The 19,066-nt window shown below is 43.0% G+C and overlaps 1 protein-coding gene across 1 annotated transcript; it reads right to left on the bottom strand.

Annotated features, from left to right (window-relative positions):
* Positions 1-13,589: 13,589 nt before the first annotated feature.
* On the bottom strand, positions 13,590-17,884 carry LOC147839770 (uncharacterized). Its single transcript, XM_087293239.1, has 3 exons — positions 17,768-17,884; positions 16,308-17,446; positions 13,590-13,739 (listed from the first exon to the last, which is right to left on the bottom strand). Exons 2-3 carry the CDS (start codon positions 17,434-17,436, stop codon positions 13,726-13,728), a joined length of 1,143 nt encoding a protein of 380 aa, XP_087149365.1. The 5' UTR covers positions 17,437-17,446; positions 17,768-17,884; the 3' UTR covers positions 13,590-13,725.
* Between the last annotated feature and the right edge of the window lie 1,182 nt (positions 17,885-19,066).

Raw genomic sequence — 19,066 nt, 5'->3', positions numbered from 1 at the left:
CAACATGTCATTTTTTTGAGTGTAATTTCCAAAGAATGGAAATTTACTCTGATACCGTCCCTGCCAACAATCAGCTCCTTTGAATTCCACGCAGTCACCATTATCCACCCCTTCTACATAAATGTGGTTGTCATCTACCGCCCACCAGGTAAATTAGGTCACTTCTTAGATGAACTGGATGTTCTTCTCTCATCTTTTTCTAATATTGACACTCCCTTGTTGGTGCTAGGTGACTTCAACATTTACGTTGACAAACCGCAAGCTGCAGACTTTCAGACTCTGCTTGCCTCTTTTGACCTAAAAAGAGCACCTACCTCTGCTACCCACAAATCAGGTAATCAGCTAGACCTTATTTACACACGACACTGCTTCGCTGATCAAACAATAGTAACTCCACTACAAATATCGGATCATTTCCTTCTGTCTCTCAACATCCACATTACTCCTGAGCCGCCACACACTCCAACACTGGTTACCTTTCGCAGAAACCTACGATCTCTCTCACCCAATAGACTATCCACCATTGTTTCAGACTCTCTTCCTCCATCTTGCAAACTCTCTGCACTTGATTCGAACAGTGCCACTAATACACTCTGCTCCACACTAGCATCATGTCTAGACCAATTATGTCCTCTTGCATCCAGGCCAGCCCGTGCCAGTCCTCCTGCACCCTGGCTCTCGGATGCTCTCCGTGAGCATCGCTCAAAACTTCGAGCTGCAGAAAGAATTTGGCGGAAAACTAAAAATCCTGCACAGCTCTTAACATACCAAACTCTTCTGTCCTCTTTCTCAACTGAGGTTACTTCTGCAAAGCAGACATATTACCGTCTGAAAATCAACAATGCCACTAATCCTCGCCTACTTTTTAAAACATTTTCCTCCCTCCTCTATCCTCCTCCTCCACCCGCATCCTCCACACTTACTACTGATGACTTTGCTACATTCTTTTGCACCAAAACTGCAAAAATCAGTGCTCAATTTGCTGCACCTACAACAAACACGCAAGGTACACCACCAACACCACACACACTCACCTCTTTTTCTCAGCTCTCTGAGTCTGAGGTGTCCAAACTGGTGCTATCTAGCCATGCAACCACCTGTCCACTCGATCCCATTCCCTCTCATCTCTTGCAAGCCATCTCTCCTGCAGTCATACCAACACTGACTCACATAATTAACACATCTCTTGACTCTGGTTTATTCCCCACTTCATTCAAGCAGGCTAGGGTAACCCCACTGCTAAAGAAACCCAACCTGGACCATACGCTACTTGAAAACTACAGACCAGTATCCCTGCTTCCATTCATGGCCAAGATTCTGGAGAAAGTAGTGTTCAATCAAGTCCTGGACTTTCTTACTCAAAACAATCTCATGGACAACAAGCAATCCGGCTTTAAGAAAGGCCACTCAACTGAGACTGCCCTGCTCTCGGTCGTGGAGGATCTCAGACTGGCTAAAGCAGACTCTAAATCATCAGTCCTCATTTTGCTGGACTTGTCAGCTGCTTTTGACACTGTCAACCACCAGATCCTGCTATCTACGCTCGAGTCACTGGGCATTGCGGGCACTGTTATACAATGGTTCAGATCTTACCTCACTGACAGATCATTCAGGGTGTCTTGGAGGGGTGAGGTGTCCAACCTACAGCATCTAAACACTGGGGTACCTCAAGGCTCTGTTCTTGGGCCACTTCTCTTCTCCATCTACACATCATCTCTAGGACCAGTCATCCAGAGACATGGATTCTCCTACCACTGCTATGCTGATGATACCCAGCTATACCTCTCTTTTCATCCTGATGATCCCTCGGTTCCAGCTCGCATTTCAGCCTGCCTGTTGGATATTTCACACTGGATGAAAGATCATCATCTTCAGCTGAACCTCGCAAAAACGGAAATGCTTGTAGTTTCTGCCAACTCGACTCTACACCATAACTTTTCAATCCAGATGGACGGGGCAACCATTACTGCATCCAAAATGGTGAAAAGCCTTGGAGTAACGATTGATGACCAACTAAATTTCTCTGACCACATCTCTAGAACTGCTCGATCGTGCAGATTCACACTCTATAACATCAGAAAGATCCGACCCTTCTTATCTGAACATGCAGCTCAACTCCTTGTTCAAGCTCTTGTTCTCTCCAAACTGGATTACTGTAACTCTCTACTAGCTGGGCTTCCAGCTAACTCTATCAAGCCTCTTCAACTGCTCCAGAATGCAGCAGCACGAGTGGTCTTCAATGAAACTAAACGAGCACATGTCACTCCGCTGCTACTCCGTTTGCACTGGCTGCCAGTTGCTGCTCGCATCAAATTCAAAGCTCTGATGTTTGCCTACAAAGTGACTTCTGGCCTTGCTCCTTCTTATCTGCTCTCGCTTCTGCAGATGTATGTGCCCTCCAGAAACTTGCGTTCTGTGAATGAACGTCGCCTCGTGGTTCCATCCCAAAGGGGGAAGAAATCACTTTCGCGAACGCTCACGCTCAATCTGCCCAGTTGGTGGAATGAACTCCCTAACTGCATCAGAACAGCAGAGTCACTCGCTACTTTCAAGAAACGACTAAAAACTCAACTATTTAGTCTCCACTACACTTCCTAATCTGTAATTGCCTCTCTGAATATCACACTAACTACACACAAAAAAAAAAAAAAAATACTAATACTACTAATACTTCCCTTCTTAGACTTTACAGACCTGAAACTTGCTTATAGCACTTATTCATTGTTGCTCTTGGTTGTGTAAAGTGCTTCCTTGTCCTCATTTGTAAGTCGCTTTGGATAAAAGCGTCTGCTAAATGACTAAATGTAAAAATGTAAATGTAAAAATGTAAAAGCATCAAGAATCTCAAAGCAATCTTTTTCTGTACAGTAAATTGCAACATGTAACTTACTGTATACCCTTTATCATTTTAGATCTCAAAAACACATTTGATCAAACAGTATTACGCATTTGATTTAAAATTTCTAAACATTCTTAAGGAACAGATTATCAGCATAGTTTGCATAGTTATCAGCAAGGGCCTGAAAGTCTGTCTGTCTTGGTTTATAACACCCCATTCAAAGTCAACTCTTAATATGAATCATACAACACCAGTATTAAAAACTTGCTACACAGAAACCAGTGCAGTATTGACATTTAAAATGTATTTCATTAGGAAGAGTCATCAGCAGAATTAAGGCTGCACAAAAGTCAGAATCTATTGCAAAATAAAATCATCCATTTATTTATTTTATTTTTGGCTTATTGCCATTATTAATCTGGGGTCGCCACAGCGGAATGAACCGCCAACTTATCCAGCACGCGTTTTACGCAGCGGATGCCCTTCTAGCTGCAATCCATCACTGGAAAACACCCATACACACTTATTCACACACATAGTGTCAATTTAGCTTACCCAATTCACCTGTACCGCATGTCTTTGGACCTGTACCGCATGTCTTTGAAACCGGAGCACCCAGAGGAAACCCACGCCAACATGGAGAGAACATGCAAACTCCACACAGAAATGCCAACTGACCCAGCCGAGTCTCGAACCAGCAACCTTCATGATTTGAGGCGATCATGCTACCCACTGCGCCACCGTGACACCCTAAAATAAAATAAAGACAAATAATGAAGTACAAATAATGAAGTACTCTTAAATAATTTAATAATATAAAGGACCTGTTTTTAAAATAAAGAAAAAAAAAATACGTTTAGCAAATGCTGACTAAAAGATATTGATGTATTTTTTTGAATTACATTTTTTAAGGAAAAGCATTGAGGAATGTTCTCTATATAAAGGGTTTTTATATAAGGCCCATGAGTTTGAACTTGCTAAATGCAGCTTGAAAAGGCACTTAATGATCCCAAGAAAAAAGGTTTTGATCTAGCAAAATTATTATTATGTACGCTTTATGTTAATACCTGTTAGATCATCAGCAAACTTCTATTCTCTTGCTTTTTTGTAAACTTTGGCCAGTGGAGATGCTTTTTTTCTTAATCAAGCTCAGGCACCTTTAGCACAAGCTGTCCTTGAAGCTCTGACTTGGTTGGAGATGGTTGATGAATGCATTCAGTCAGGTTCATCATGACTATAATAAACAAAAAGGAAATTAGTGACTCACTTTAACAAAACATTATCTAATATTATTTGTTGCCATTTCCCTTTAGTTATCACTGTACAAATAGTTGTAAGATTGAATGGACATATGTGTTCATCACAAAGCTTGAAAATTAAAATATTTTTACAATAGTCATAACAATTTTAATAGTCATTTGATCCTACAGTTTGGCTTATACTGACATTAAACTTTTAATTTAAACTGAGAACTGATTTAAGATGTGTGATCTCACTGACCAGGGTGTTTTTAATAAAGGGTCACACACCTTATTTCACTGGATATGCAGGACATTCGCATTACTCTCAAAAGATGATGCATCCTCACTAATTGCAGCAATCACCTATTGGATCAAATATAAGTCCATAATAATGACAATCATAAAAATTCTAATTTAACTTTAACACTTCACCTTACAGTTTCATAGAAAAAGGGAGATTAAATTTAAGACTGCACAATGAATTCCTAGGGAAAAAGTATACACACACACACACACACACATATATATATATATATATATATATTATTATTATTAACTAACAGATGAAAGACAAAATACTAACTTAAATACTTACGTTATTACACTCTACTGCTTCCTCGTCCACTTCATTTTCTGAAAGAGAAAAAATCATGATCGGTGTGAACTTGAGGTTAACAGCAAAAAAAAAAAAAAAAGCTTTAAATTAGCAACTTAATGGTTTGATAAACGACCTGCACCTCGATCTGAAACGAAAGATGATTAGGACTCTTTTGCACATGTGTTTATAATGTTATCTAAATATGTAACGTTGCAAAATACAACTGCTATAAATCAGCGTGGGTCGAGATATGCATAAACTAAAGTTATATTGTTTCAGACACAAAGGTGACAGGCATTCACTTCACTCCTGTCCGGAGTAAACATGGATGTTAGCATGAACGTTAGCTTCCCAACACTAAGGAAATTCCGAAATTTTAAATAACATATGCAATAAAGGATTAACAACATTATCCAAACAAAACGAATTGTGTTCGAACTGTTTCTCTGGACGTTTCACCGCTGTTTTGTCAGCGTCTCGAGCCCTGCCTCACGGCCAGGTTATGTGAAAAATCATATCTTTATTTCTGGTTAACCTTAAATTACAAAAGGGTCCCCTCACGCGGCCGGCAGGTAACTCGACGGTAATCTTAACTACATACACAAGGCAAAGTAAAATCAAATATGAATTGAATATGACCCAACGGATATTTACAATAAATAAATTAACATTAAACATACCTGCAAATGTCTGTGTTTCGTCTTCATGAGCGTATTCCAGCTTCTTTGAGACCTTCAAGTCCATCCTCCTTCGGCGTCGAGAAGAACGTCAGAACAGCAATGCAATTGCTGGAGATTTACCGTCGCACGTAATCAGCTCGCATTATGAATGCACGGCGCGGGCAAAAATCCTATTGGACAACACAAATTCAAATTTGCTGGCTGCTAATGCGCTAGGCGAAAGTCAATGGACAATACCCCGCTGTGCAGACCCGCAAGTTTAAAAAAAAAACATCTAATGTGTCACAAAATGTAGTTTTAAGAGTATTTCAGGCGAGAATGTAGTTGTTTTAAACTCGAATCTGCAGTTTATTTACAAAGACAGCGCTTCTTTGACAAAGTGCTTCAGTGAATGCGAACTCTGTCAGCGGGAGCTTTATGATTCTCTCCCCCGCCGACAGCAGCTTTACTTCAGCCAGTCAATCTCGGATCTGCCGCTGGATTCAATCTCCCCCTTGTAGTTAAAACACGATATTTATTACATTTTGTGTATATCTAACGCCCAGTTTCTGGTCTTTTAAATCTATTATTTGTTCTCAGCAGTATTATTTTGGCAGTATTATTCTGTTACGTTTTAAAATTGTTTTATTAATTTATTTATTTATTAATGCTACAATGTTGTTCTCTGTCTTTGTTTACCAAGCTGGTTACCTTTAATTCCTATTGTATACATCTACTTTATACTTGTATGTCCATTCTAGTAGTTTATTAAATCTAAATATTATAAATATAATAAGCCATTTTACTTCACAGTTAGAGGAATTTATGTTAACACTTTCTTAAATCAAAAATATTAATTTATAATATTTATAAGACATGTTTTATACAATTAAATAATTGTAATGTTAATGTACAGTTTTTTTGTGCATTTCTTTCAAATAACCAACAACTCATGACACAAATGAAGTACCATTTCATACACGTTGACTTGCTCCTTTTTCACACAAGTGATTGTACCTTTCTTTGGACCTTAAATGGCCCAAACATGGACCCTTTGACAGTTGACATATTTGTACCTTTTTTACCCTTAAATGGTACATATAAGTATCTTAGGGTGCTACTTTGAACCATTGAGGGTACAACTTCACCATTTGTACCCCAAGTGTTCACAAATGTACCCCAACCGTACCCTTTTTTTTTCTCTACAGTGTGTGGATGTTATTGAGCTTGTAGAAATCGGAAACAACACTAATTCTGCGACACAGATGAACCTTTATTGATATCTCTATCAGACAATGCCTATTTTATATGCCAAAAGAAACAACAGGCAGTAAAAAATATATATATATATCTTAATGTAAGCATAGGCTGTAGTCGCATGCTTTGGCAAACAGTTGAAAAAAAAAAAATTGTCATATCGTAGCTAAGCCTTATAGGCTCAGTCACCCCCACAATTAGAAATTAATTGGCTATGTGTAGCCTAGATAACATAGGCTAATTGGATTAATATGCCTGACCTTAGGTCTAGTTTGAATTTTTCTTGGTACTATGCAGGAATAAAATAGCATCTACAGTGTCAGTATTCAGACGAGAGCGCCTGGCCTCTTTAACGCGCCCTGCTGCACTGAAGGAGCGCTCGCTCGCAGCACGTAATGCTGTAATGCATAGAATTCTCTTGGCAAAGTGCTGTAGTCATGGGAATGACTGGCCTTGTTTCTCCCAAAAGGAAAGTAGATTTTCCTCTGCTGATCCGTCTATATGTAAGTTTGTAGAGGAATACTTCTGTACTTCATCCAGAATTAGTGTATTCGATTCCTCCTCCCATTCCCATTCAAGTCAGTCCTAGGCTTTTACGTTGGTGCGCCAGCTATGCCTACAAAAGACAGATGAAATCTTAATAATTGATCCACGTTAATAATTGATCCACATCAGTATACACAGCCTAATATTTTACACTTAATGAAAAATAACCTACACAATCGAGAATAAATTGGTTAATGAAACGTGGAGTAAAATTAAGATACAATTAATACAAAATGAAATTCGCTTTTTAAAAAAAGGCTTTGCCTTTGTGCTTTCTGTTTGAGGTCTTTCTTGAGGAAAGTTTGAAAGTCTTTTAGTGCCGCTTTTTAGAGTGGTCGAGTCATAATGGAGAACTGTCACATGACATTGTTTTTTCCTCATAAATGCAAACACGAAAAATAAATGACAAAAGACTTTTAAAAAAGGACAAACCATACATTTTTGGAAAAAAATGTAAGATTTATAGCATTTTTTTTGGGGGGGGGGGGGCAATGTTTTAAAAAAGGAAAAAAACATTGAATTTATCATCAACAATATTGTTGTTTGATTTAATAATCATTGTTTAACATGTTCAGACTGAGTCAGACTGAGCAAAAAAAAAAAAAAAATTCCAGGATAAATCGAATATTCATAAAATGTGTGGGTATAGGTAAAAAATGTCATTTTCCTGAAACCTATTGAAATTAATTTATTGCGTTTTGTAAAAGAGCTCCTCAATTATAAATTATTTTTAAGTTACAAAACAATTAATCAAAAAAAGTTATACTACATATATGGATTATGGCACAGTGATGAATTTGAAAACTTCAAATGGCACTTTTTAACGAAAAGGTTGCCGACCCACCTTGTTCTGTTGCTGGCATAGGCTCAGTGTCGTGGTTGCTGTCTTCTCCATCCTGACTTAGACGAACGCCTTCTTCTGGTAGAAGTTCGCAAACTTGTTTAATCACTTCTTATCTGTCCTCTTCTACCAGCTTTTTCAGGGACTTAAATTTCGGGTGGAGAAAAGTGGCGATTTTATGAGTAGCATTAGGGCACATCTTCTCATCTAGGAGGGCAGACACGCGAGAGCGCATAATTTTCATGTAAGGTGGGTCTCCAAACTTGGGCTCAAAGGGTTTTTTGAGTTTAAAAAAACATAGCAACACCATGTGAATGGTTAGGTAATGTTCCCCTTCAAGCTCGCAAATTGCTACCTTGAAAAGGGTGTGAAAGTCGATCAAGTGTGTGAGTTGATCCTGGTGGATGCCACCAAGGCGATGTTCTTGGTCTCTGTTCTTTCGCAGCTCTCTTATGTCTTGGTATTGTTTCTGTATCGATTCTAACATAGTGACTTTGCTGTTCCATTAGACATTACATTCTTGATTCACAGTGTGCTTTAGGCTGGCGATAGCACCGGTTCTCTTTAGGTATGCAACGTGCTCTTTGCAGTAATCGCTCATGTCGACTATATCTTCAATGCCATCGGACTCGGAGTCATCCTTTGTACTGAATGTATGTCTTAGCACCCTGTTAAGGATGCGTGCGGAGCACCGAATCCAGTGGTATGACTGAAGTGCGGCCTTTATGTTCAGGCCCTGGTCACTGACAAAAACTGATTTGTCTGTCTGTATTCCGTAGGACGTTAACACACTGGTCATCTGCTCATAAAGGTTTTTGCTGTTTGTTTTCAGGGTAGGGTCAAATTCCACTGTTGCCAAAATACAATTTTCCAGTTTCCACTGACTGATGTAGTGACACGTCAGGACTGTGTATGCCTTCTTTTAAATTTGCTTATCAATGGAAGCCTGCTTCTTTGCCGAATCGCACACTGTTTGCCAATGGGGTAAGATGGCACAAGCGTCAACAGCACCGAACTTAGCTCCTATGTAAATGAGTGTCTGGGTCACTTGGTGGAATCCTTTACCAGAAACAATATTGAACGGGCACATATCAACAGAGCACAGGTTCACACATGCATCTGTCAGCTTTGATTTTATATCCTGTGGTACTATATTGGGATCTTGACGGACAAAACTTGTCAAGGTGTTTGTGGAGGTTTGAGGCTTAGCAGCACACTTGTGATGCACCATGTTAGAACATACCCGTCTTGTGGCTGTCATAAACATAAACTGTTTCGCAGGTTTTGCAAATTACATAGCCTGCACTGGTGTCATCCTGATTTACCACTTTGTAAAACTTATTTCAGGCAACACTTTTCTGACCTTCTATTTCCTTTGTTTTTTGAGTTTGTCACGTACCTCCTTCGCCGGCGTTGCCATCTCTGATAATAACAAGCAGTCGATTTGCATAGATTTGACCAGCCATATTACTGCCTGATGAAAATTTGACTATTTCAAAGTGTGCTCAATTTTTTTTGATGTAGGCAGTCAGATCATATTTAACAATTTATACATATATATTTTTTTTTATTTGATTGGTACAATCGCCCGCCACCCGCCTGAATTTAATTAAAATATTATTTTTTGTCACGTCATCCGCCCGATCCGCGGAGTCCGTTGCTGTAACCGCCAATCGCGCATCAATAAAAGAAATCTCTAGCCCTACTAAGCATTTTAGCATAACTGTGATGCCCAACTGAAGGATTGCCATGAACCTGAACAAGTACATCGGGGATCAAAGACGTCAGTATGACTACTTGTAGAACATCCTCAGCCATAAGAGGTGCATGACACTTTACATAAGACATTGTCATGGAAAGTCAAACGATTGAACGTTCGCTTTGGGACAACATTTTTCTGACATAACGTGATGAGTTTCGGATCATCCACAGCAGGGGCTTGTGACCTGATTCTACCCATGAAATTAGGTAAGTCAGAGTCAGACAGTTGTTGATCGGCCATTTTTCCATTGCTCTGAATTTGTATTAGATTCACGGAGACTTGATTTGGAAGCGGCGTAATTCCGAGAGACTTATTGTTCATCTTATGTGTTTGTGTGTGTGTCAGTGCTGGCACCAGAGTTACTTGGAGTTCGGAAAACTCAGATTGTGTTGCAATTGAAAATGTGACCGAGCATTAAATATTTAGCTCCTTCGGGGAGGCGCACGCACCAATCAGAGGTCTAATTTGACTGCCCAACATGCTTGTCTACCTGTTTGATTATGGTCCAAAGGCAACTTTTTGAGTCCGACCAACGGTTTATGATCAGTGATGATGGTAAAAGGGTGGCAATAAGGTAATGGCGAAAACGGCGCACTGACCACACAATGGCAAATAACCACTCTTTCTAAAGCTGACAATACATGGCTGGCATAAGCAATAACATGCTCCTTACCGTCCACATGTTGTGAGAGGACTGAACCGACTGAATGTAAAGACGCGTCCCTGTAAAGTAAGAAAGGCATGGAGGTTAGGAAATGCCATAACGAGTGGTGATGTCAATGCTTCCTTTAAGGCACAAAATGAGTTGGCTGCATCAGCAAACCAACTGAATGTGACTCCCTTGTGTGTTAACCGGTGTAGCAGTTCTGCTGTGTGAGCAAATTGTTTGATAAATCTTCGATAGAAAGCCTAACGAACATAAGCCTAAAAAGGCCCTGACCTGCAGCACAGACGTTGGAATTGGCCATGTCCTGATTTTCTCAACGTTTGATGGATCAGGCTCAACTCCTGCACTGGACACTTGGTGACCCAAAAATTTACCTGAAGCACATGTCAAATGGCATTTAGATGGTTTCAGTTTAAGTCCGGCGGAACGAAAACATCCAAAGACCTCATGCAAGTGTTTTAGATGTTGTGTGAAGTTCGCACTATAAACAATTATATCGTCAAGACAAATTAAACAAATGCTACAATGGAGACCGAGGAGTACTAACTCCCCATTGGATATCTCCATGGGCATCATACAAAACAAAACAAAAAAAATTTTTTCTTTGTCTGTTGGGTTTAAAGGTATTTACAAGTATCCCGCAGTCAAATCGATCGTGCTGAACATTTGAGGTCCAGACAACCTATCTAAAGTGTCATCTACAGGGGGAAGAGGATGTGAATCTTTAACCGTAACCACGTTGAGTTGTCTGTAGTCCACGCAGAATCGGTGTGTACCGTCCTTTTTACGACTGAGCACAACCGGGGTTGACCATGAGCTCTGGGACTCCTCAATGATATCATGTTCCAATAGTTTATACACTTCATCCTGAAGGATGATCTGCATTGCTGGTGAGGTGCGATATGGTCACAATTTAATTGGCGTGGCACTACCAGTATTAATGGAGTGCGCAATTAAATCTGTCCTGCCGTAATCATGTGGGTGTGTGCTAAAACTATCTGAAAATTCGGTTAACAGATCTTTCAGCAATGATTGTTGGTCTGCATTCAAGCAGGTGTCCATTAAAAGCATGTCTTGAGCAGCATTACATTTATTAACGAAGGTGGTTAAAGATTAAATTATTGCGTATTCATCCTGCGATTTCCCGTATACAAAAAAAACTGACCAATTGGGCACCAAGCCCCCAAGGAGACCGGTTGGTTTGTAGCAGGGCCGGCCCGTGGCATAGGCAGTATAGGCAAATGCTAAGGGCAAAGTACTTCCAGAGGGGCCCCAGAAATGGGGGAAGAAAAAAAAGTAACTTCCACTATACTTAAAACTAGTTGGTATGACTTCAGAAAAGAATGAGCCCACATTAATTCAGTATAATAATAATAAAACCTACTACCTTAAAGACAGCTCTAAATATAAATGATAAATGATCTTAAATAAAACAAATACATGTATAGATATGGTAAATAAGTATATAAAACTTTACTCACATGAAAAACAGAGGCCCCGTGAATGGTTTGTGAGCACAGTTAAGTGCCCTCAGCATGCCATGCCATATAATAATTGTAGGAAACAAGTCCAAAAGGCAGTTGACTGTGTAAAGCCACATAAAACAACACAGAAATACGATAAATATGCCGAGTTCAGTGGCTAATCTGCAGGATTCAGCTGAGGTGACGGCGACCAACGAGACCTAGCTGTCACTCAAGTGGCCACTCCCTTAATAATGCAAACTTAATATAAAGGAAACGGATGAGTTATAAAAAAATTCACCCCCCTCACAGTTGTCATGAAGGGTAATATTAGCTGTATTGAACAAAATATTTTTTGTACCAGGCTGTAAACACCTTTTTTTTCTGCTGTACAGTTGGCCATTCTTATAGTGGGCTCAATTGAAATTTGCTCTATTTTGGAGCCAGGAGCGGCCAGGACTAGCGGAATTTCGGATGAATTGCAGTTTTAGTTACTTCAGGATTGGCTTCCTGAGGGAGAGCGGGAGGTTGCCGCTTGGTGTATGCATGCAGTCTGACCACTGGACGTTCTCTGTATGATAAACTGTATCGCTTCTGTACACGCAATTTAAAGAGGAGCGAAAGTTTGGCATACTTTAGGGATTTATGTGTGTTTAAACACATTTGATAATATGTAAACATGTTTGTTCTGCTTGTATTATTTTAAACCTCAACATTTTTTCTTAAATGAGCACAAACAGTAACTAAACTAATGCTTTCATTAGCCTATAGATCTGTGCATTTTTACAGTGACACCTCTGTTATCAAAAAGCAAAATGAGAGATTGCTGCTCTTCACTAAATAACTGTAGCAATGCTAATCAATATTTAATCAATAATCAATTCACATTCTGTTCAAAGTTTCTCTTATTGCTTGCTTTTGCCGTTTCTTTTTTGTTGGGTTTAGCCAAAGTAGAGTAATTTGCATATTCATACGGGAGAGGAGGCAGGGAGGGGTTCTGTGCTTGTGCATGTTGCACTCAGTTTCACGTTCATTCAGATGTACAAAAGAATATGCGTGAGATTCGGCGTACGCAGTGTTTAAACATCTGAATTTTTTTCTGCGTACGCAAATTTACAGCTATGTGCGTACGCAATGTTTTAGTATGATTTCCACGCAAGTCTTAGTACATGAGGCCCCTGATGTTTTCCCAGCTTGTAGTAGTCAATCAAAATGCTCTTGATTTTAACCATAGTCGTAAGCTTTTGTTGTGTTACAGTTCATAGTGTATAAAGTGCATTTATTAAAAACTTTACATCAGTGTTAAAGTGCACATCATTGTTGTTAGAGCATAGCTTAGCATTACCACATGGTATATTATGCTGCAATTAACTCATTTTTTGCATTCTGCTAATTAGCATTTCACTGTAATGACAATAAAATTTAAATTGTTACTTATATGAGAAAAAAATATATATATAATAATATATATATATAATCAGAAAATGTACATAGTGTATTATACAGTAGTCTACATCATGCTTGTATCTTTAGGTTTTTCATTTATATTATTTCATCTTATTTTATTTTTGAAATCATGTGTTTATTTTTAGACTGGTGTCGCATACTCTTCTTCTGTCTTCAGATGCGCTGCTGAGGTTTCTCAGTCCTATCGGTGCAAATTCTTCTTTATAAGTATTGTAGCGAGGCAGAGGGAAAACAGCGACACAGTTGGATAAGTTTACAGACAAGTCCCCGGAGGGTGCTTTATTTACAAAGTGAAGGGTGTGTAAACGGTGCTCTTCTTCAAGATGAGGTGCTCTGGTGCTCCGGGAAGTAAGTGAAGGACAGTGAGTAGTCGGGTGTGGGATCGTCACGAGCTGGAGTCTGCTGTGGAGAGACAGACAAGCATTAGCGCGTGGAGTCATTAGGTGAATGAAGCTCATCTTCTCCTGGCGTGGGCTTGGTTTATATGCCTCTCCGCTTGATGACGTCCAGCTGTGAGCGATCCTGTGTTGATGATGGTCCAGCTGGGTTGGATTAGCGACCAGGGCGACGTGGCATGTGTGCGCTCGTTACATTCCCCCCCCCCCTTAGCGTCGTCCTGGTCCTGGGTTTCCTGCGGAGGAAAGGTAGAGTATTGAGAGGGGGGGTAGAATGTCTTGACAGACCTGCCCATCTTGACCAGAGCCTTGAGAGCCTGTCGGCGTTTCCGTGGGAGGCCCCGGCTCGATGTTGCACTGTGAAGTTGAAATCCTGGAGCGACAGGGACCACCTGGTGACTCGAGCGTTGTTGTTTTTAGCTGTAGCCATCCACTGTAATGGAGCGTGGTCGGTCACCAGGGTAAATCTTCTTCCGAGGAGATAATATCTGAGCTCCAGGATTGCCCACTTAATCGCCAGGGCCTCCTTTTCCACTGTTGCGTACCGGGTCTCTGCAGGGAAATTAGGAATAAAACATCTATAGTAGCCCGCTAACCCCAGAAATGCACGTACCTGGGTCTTTGTGGTGGGTTGTGGAGTTTCTTGTAGTGCTTTGATCTTGTTCTGTTGTGGCTGTATGAGACCTCTACCAATGTGGAATCCGAGGTACTTGGCTTCTGCTAGACCCAGGTGGCATTTCTTGGGATTAGCTGTGAGCCCAGCCCTACGAAGATCAAGGAGCACCCTCCGTAACCGGGATAGATGTTCCTCCCATGACTCGGAGTGGACGATCAGGTCGTCGAGGTATGCTGCTGCATACGGCTGGTGGGGCCTCAGCAGGATGTCCATCATTCGCTGGAATGTGGCTGGGGCCCCGTGGAGCCCGAAGGGAAGAACCTGGTATTGCAAGTGCCCACCGGGAGTGGAGAAGGCGGTTTTCTCCTTGGCGCTTTCACTAAGTGGTAATTGCCAGTAGCCTTTGGTGAGGTCGATCGTGGATATGAATCAGGCTCCACCCAGCCGATCCAGCAGCTCGTCCACCCGAGGCATGGGGTACCCGTCAAACTTAGATATTTCGTTTAGCTTCCTGAAGTCGTTGCAGAAACGGAGGGTGCCGTCGGGTTTGGGGACCATCACTATGGGGCTGGACCACGGGCTACGAGATGGTTCGATGATTCCTAATTTCCTCATCTTTTGGATCTCTTCGTTGATAGCCAGCCGGCGAGCTTCTGGTACTCGATAAGGCCTGGATTTTTTCGTGCTGGATAATGGTGGTTCGGCCCGGTTTCTCTGAGAACACATCCTTGAACTGACCGACCAAGGCTTGCAGCTCCGCCTTCTGATTCGGTGAGAGTTGCTCACCTATATGGACAACGGGAGAAGTTTCTTCTGAGAAGGCAACTAGATGACCTGGAGCTGCAACCCATTTCTTCATCAAGTTGATGTGATATAGTTGTTCTTCTCTTCTTCGTCCCGGCTGACGGACTCGATAGTTTACCGGCCCTACCCTTTCTACCACTGTATATGGCCCCTTCCAAGATGCCAAAAACTTCGATGTAGTGGTAGGTATGAGGATCATTACCTTGTCCCCTGGGTGGAACTCTCTGGGTTGGGCGGGCCGGTTATATAATCTCTGTTGGGCGCGCTGGGCTTCGGTCAGATGTTGATCCCAAATAGCATGTACGGGATCATGAGGTCCCAGTCGCGCCCATCCTCTGCCACCACCCTGCGGAGCATCTGCTTCAGTGTCTTGTTGAATCGCTCTACCAGGCCATCAGTCTGTGGATGATAAACAGATGTTTTTATTTGCTTTACCTTTAGGAGGCGGCAGAGGTCTGCCATCAACCGGGACATGAATGGGGTGCCCTGGTCGGTCAGTATCTCTGCTGGTATTCCTACTCGGCTGCATAATAGAAACAGCTCCTTTGCGATCGCCGATGACGTGGCTTTCCTCAGGGGAATCGCTTCCGGATATCTGGTGGCGTAGTCGAGGATGACAAGGATGTGCTCATGTCCCCGGGCCGACTTCGGCAAAGGCCCTATCAAGTCCATGCCAATACGATTGAAGGGCACCTCGATGATGGGTAATGGTATCAGAGGGCTGGGGGTTTGGTCGTTGGGGAGACGTTCTTTGGCAGATGTCGCATGCCTGACAATACCTTTTTACTTCTCCATCCAACCCAGGCCAGTGGAACCGATCTCTGATTCTTTTAATTGTGTTGGCCGCTCCTAGATGTCCTGCCATCGGGTGAGTATGTGCCAGCTCCAGAACTGTCTCCCTCTTGGTCCTCGGGACGACCAATAGTGTCTTCCTTTCCCCCCGCCTCTCTGCGACACAGTACAGCAGACCATTTTGTGCAATAAAATGTGGGAGGGGGTGAGGGCTGGGAAACCGTTCGTTACAGTCAATGATCCTGACTTGTGGCCAGCAGTGTTTCAATGTTTCGTCTTCACGTTGTGCCCTTCCGAAATCGCCACCTGCAGTTATCTGTTGGAATAGATCAAAGTAAAGGTTAGCCGATGATGACTCACCCCCTCTGTCGCTCTCGGTGGCCATCAGCGCTGATTGGCGGTCCCGCTGAGCCCGTCCTTTGTTGTTTTTCTTCGGACGAGCCGATCGAGCCTGATGGTGGGTGAGTAGATCATCGAACCCCGGCCAGTCTCTGCCCAGAAGGAGGGGTACGGGAAGATCCGGAACCACTCCTACTTCGATGCGCCAGCTGCCCGACTTTGTTGCGATGGTCACTCTCTGTGAGGGTACGTGGCGAGTATCCCCATGCACACATGTAATTGGGATTCGGCTTTTTCCTTCATGATGGGTCTTTAATGTTTTTGGATGAACTAAGGTTATGGCGCTTCCTGTATCCAACGTGGCTGTTTGCGTTTTCCCGTCTAAGCACACTCTTTGGGTGGGAGCTTCGGGAGGGACGTTGCGATGTACCACGCACCCTGCCGTCCAGGCCGGGGTCGAGTGTGATGTGGGCTCTGTGGGCATCGGCTCGTCGACTGGGCTGGGGACCGCCGGTCTGCTGCCTGGTCGTGCTGTGCCCTCCACCGGTCGCCATGGCGCATTTACCCTCCGGGGTGGCAGAGCCACTCTCTCCCCAGTCTCCCGGGCCACGTGAGCTTCCGCCAGCTCCACCGCCTCCACCAAAGCGGCCAGCGAGTCGGGGTTCCTCATGCTGGTAAGTGTGCGGAGCCGTCTGGGTAACGCCCTCATCATCTTCTCAATCATCACTTTCTCAGCGACCTGGACCGCGGTAGGATCTCCTCCCAGCAACCATAATCGCCCCAATCGAGATAAGTTAGCTGCTTGGGTATGTACCGGCTGCTTTTCGTCGTATGACCACTGAGAGAACTGTTGTGCTGCGCTTATGTTGGAGAGTCCCATTCTGGCGAGTATCTCCTTCTTCAATGCTTTATAGTCATCATTTTTCGGTGTCTCCAATGCAAAATATGCTCGTTGAGCTTCTCCAGTTAAAAATGGTGCCAACATCCTCGCCCAACTTTCCTTCGGCCATCTCTCTCTTTCAGCAATTACTTCGAAAGTGTGAAGATAAGCATCTATATCGTCCAGGTCGCTGAGTTTAGTGATAAAACGGTGAGCGCTCACCTCAGGGAACTGGCTAGAGCCGGCCGCTTGGCGGAGCTGTTGTTCCATTCGGTCTTGTCTGGCGGTGAGCTGTTCAGTTATCACTTGTTGTCTTCTTGAAATTTCCGCTAGATGGCGTACTACTTCGATTGACATGACTCAGGAGAGGATGACAGCTGAGCAAGAGAGTGTGAGTGAGAGAGAGAGAGCGGATGCCTGTCTGTAAACACAAGAAACAAGAAAAAATTCAGCGATTATTTCTCCTTACTGGTAAGTGCTGTTTTCTGAATTTTTTCCCTCTGAAAGCGCGCATTCTCCACCAGTTGTAGCTAGGCAGAGGGAAAACAGCGACACATTTGGATAAGTTTACAGACAAGTCCCCGGAGGGTGCTTTATTTACAAAGTGAAGGGTGTGTAAACGGTGCTCTTCTTCAAGATGAGGTGCTCTGGTGCTCCGGGAAGTAAGTGAAGGACAGTGAGTAGTCGGGTGTGGGATCGTCACGAGCTGGAGTCTGCTGTGGAGAGACAGAGAGACAAGCATTAGCACGTGGAGTTATTAGGTGAATGAAGCTCATCTTCTCCTGGCGTGGGCTTGGTTTATATGCCTCTCCGCTTGATGACGTCCAGCTGTGAGCGATCCTGTGTTGATGATGGTCCAGCTGGGTTGGATTAGCGACCAGGGCGACGTGGCATGTGTGCGCTCGTTACAGTATTTTGAATGTGCAATTGCTTAATTTAAATAAAAGAATGTGCAAGACAAAGCTATTTAGTTTCTTATGAGTATGAATCTACTGCGATGCGACGGGGCAGCACCTGAAATCTTGCCTAGGACGCCAAATTGCTTGCGGCCGGGCCTGGTTTGTAGGATAAGCTATTCTAACGACACCCTGTGAGTGCGCTGAATCGGGCTCAAGCACGGTTCACTTGGCCGGCCCTGGCCCGGTTGGAAGAGGTGTGCCTGAGCGCGGATCACTTGGGTTTTGGCGCAGTACGCTTGTGTGTGAGTGCAAAACGCGCCAAAGCCCGAAACTGAAAGCGATACGTGACTTTTAAGGGGTTGTTTCATATGGATTTATTAATCATTCCTACTGTTCAGTGATCGCAAACTGCCGTAGTTTATTAAAGACGAGAACTCCTCACAGCATGACAGCTGCACGCCTTCAGCAGACCTCCTCATTCCTGCAGCACGAGAGCATTATGATTGTTTATGAGCGCCAAAAGTGGCGGATCTGTCCGGTGAAATATCTGACTGCGTGTCACCGCATCCCTAAGGACTGTTTGGCGAAATATTTGACTGCATGTCAATGCATATCAAACGACTGAAACGATATTAGTAGAGAAAGTAAAAAAAAAATTCATTTCATTTTTTTGCTGTTTGAAACAACTAACACTCATTTGGGGGATGATGGCACTCTAGCGGGGGGGGTCTTTGGAACGACCGCTGGGAAACGCAAACACTCAATTGGGGGATGGTGGGTCTCTAGCAGGGGTGGTCTTTGGAACAACCGCTGGAAAACGCAATGGATGCGCTCACCGGGGGCGTTGGTTAGACCAGGGGAGAGCCCACCAAGCCATGCCCGGATAGAGACCACTCTCCCCGGCATGACCCGCGCCTGGAGGTGGTAGCGCCACCCTGGGATTCGCTGACCTGCCGTCGAGGTTTCGACAACAGACAGAAAAAGAGGACTTAGTGCAATTT

Source organism: Danio rerio, chromosome 18, assembly GCF_052040795.2.
Source record: "Danio rerio strain M-AB ecotype USA chromosome 18, GRCz13ab, whole genome shotgun sequence".
Taxonomy (NCBI): Eukaryota; Metazoa; Chordata; class Actinopteri; order Cypriniformes; family Danionidae; genus Danio; species Danio rerio.
Note: the sequence above shows the minus strand (reverse complement) of the source record. Positions and strands in the feature narration are given on the sequence as shown.

What these genes read in the sequence shown, in the direction of transcription:
- LOC147839770 (XM_087293239.1), bottom strand. Translation starts at nt 17,436, where the DNA reads ATGGAACAACAGCTCCGCCAAGCGGCCGGCTCTAGCCAGTTCCCTGAG.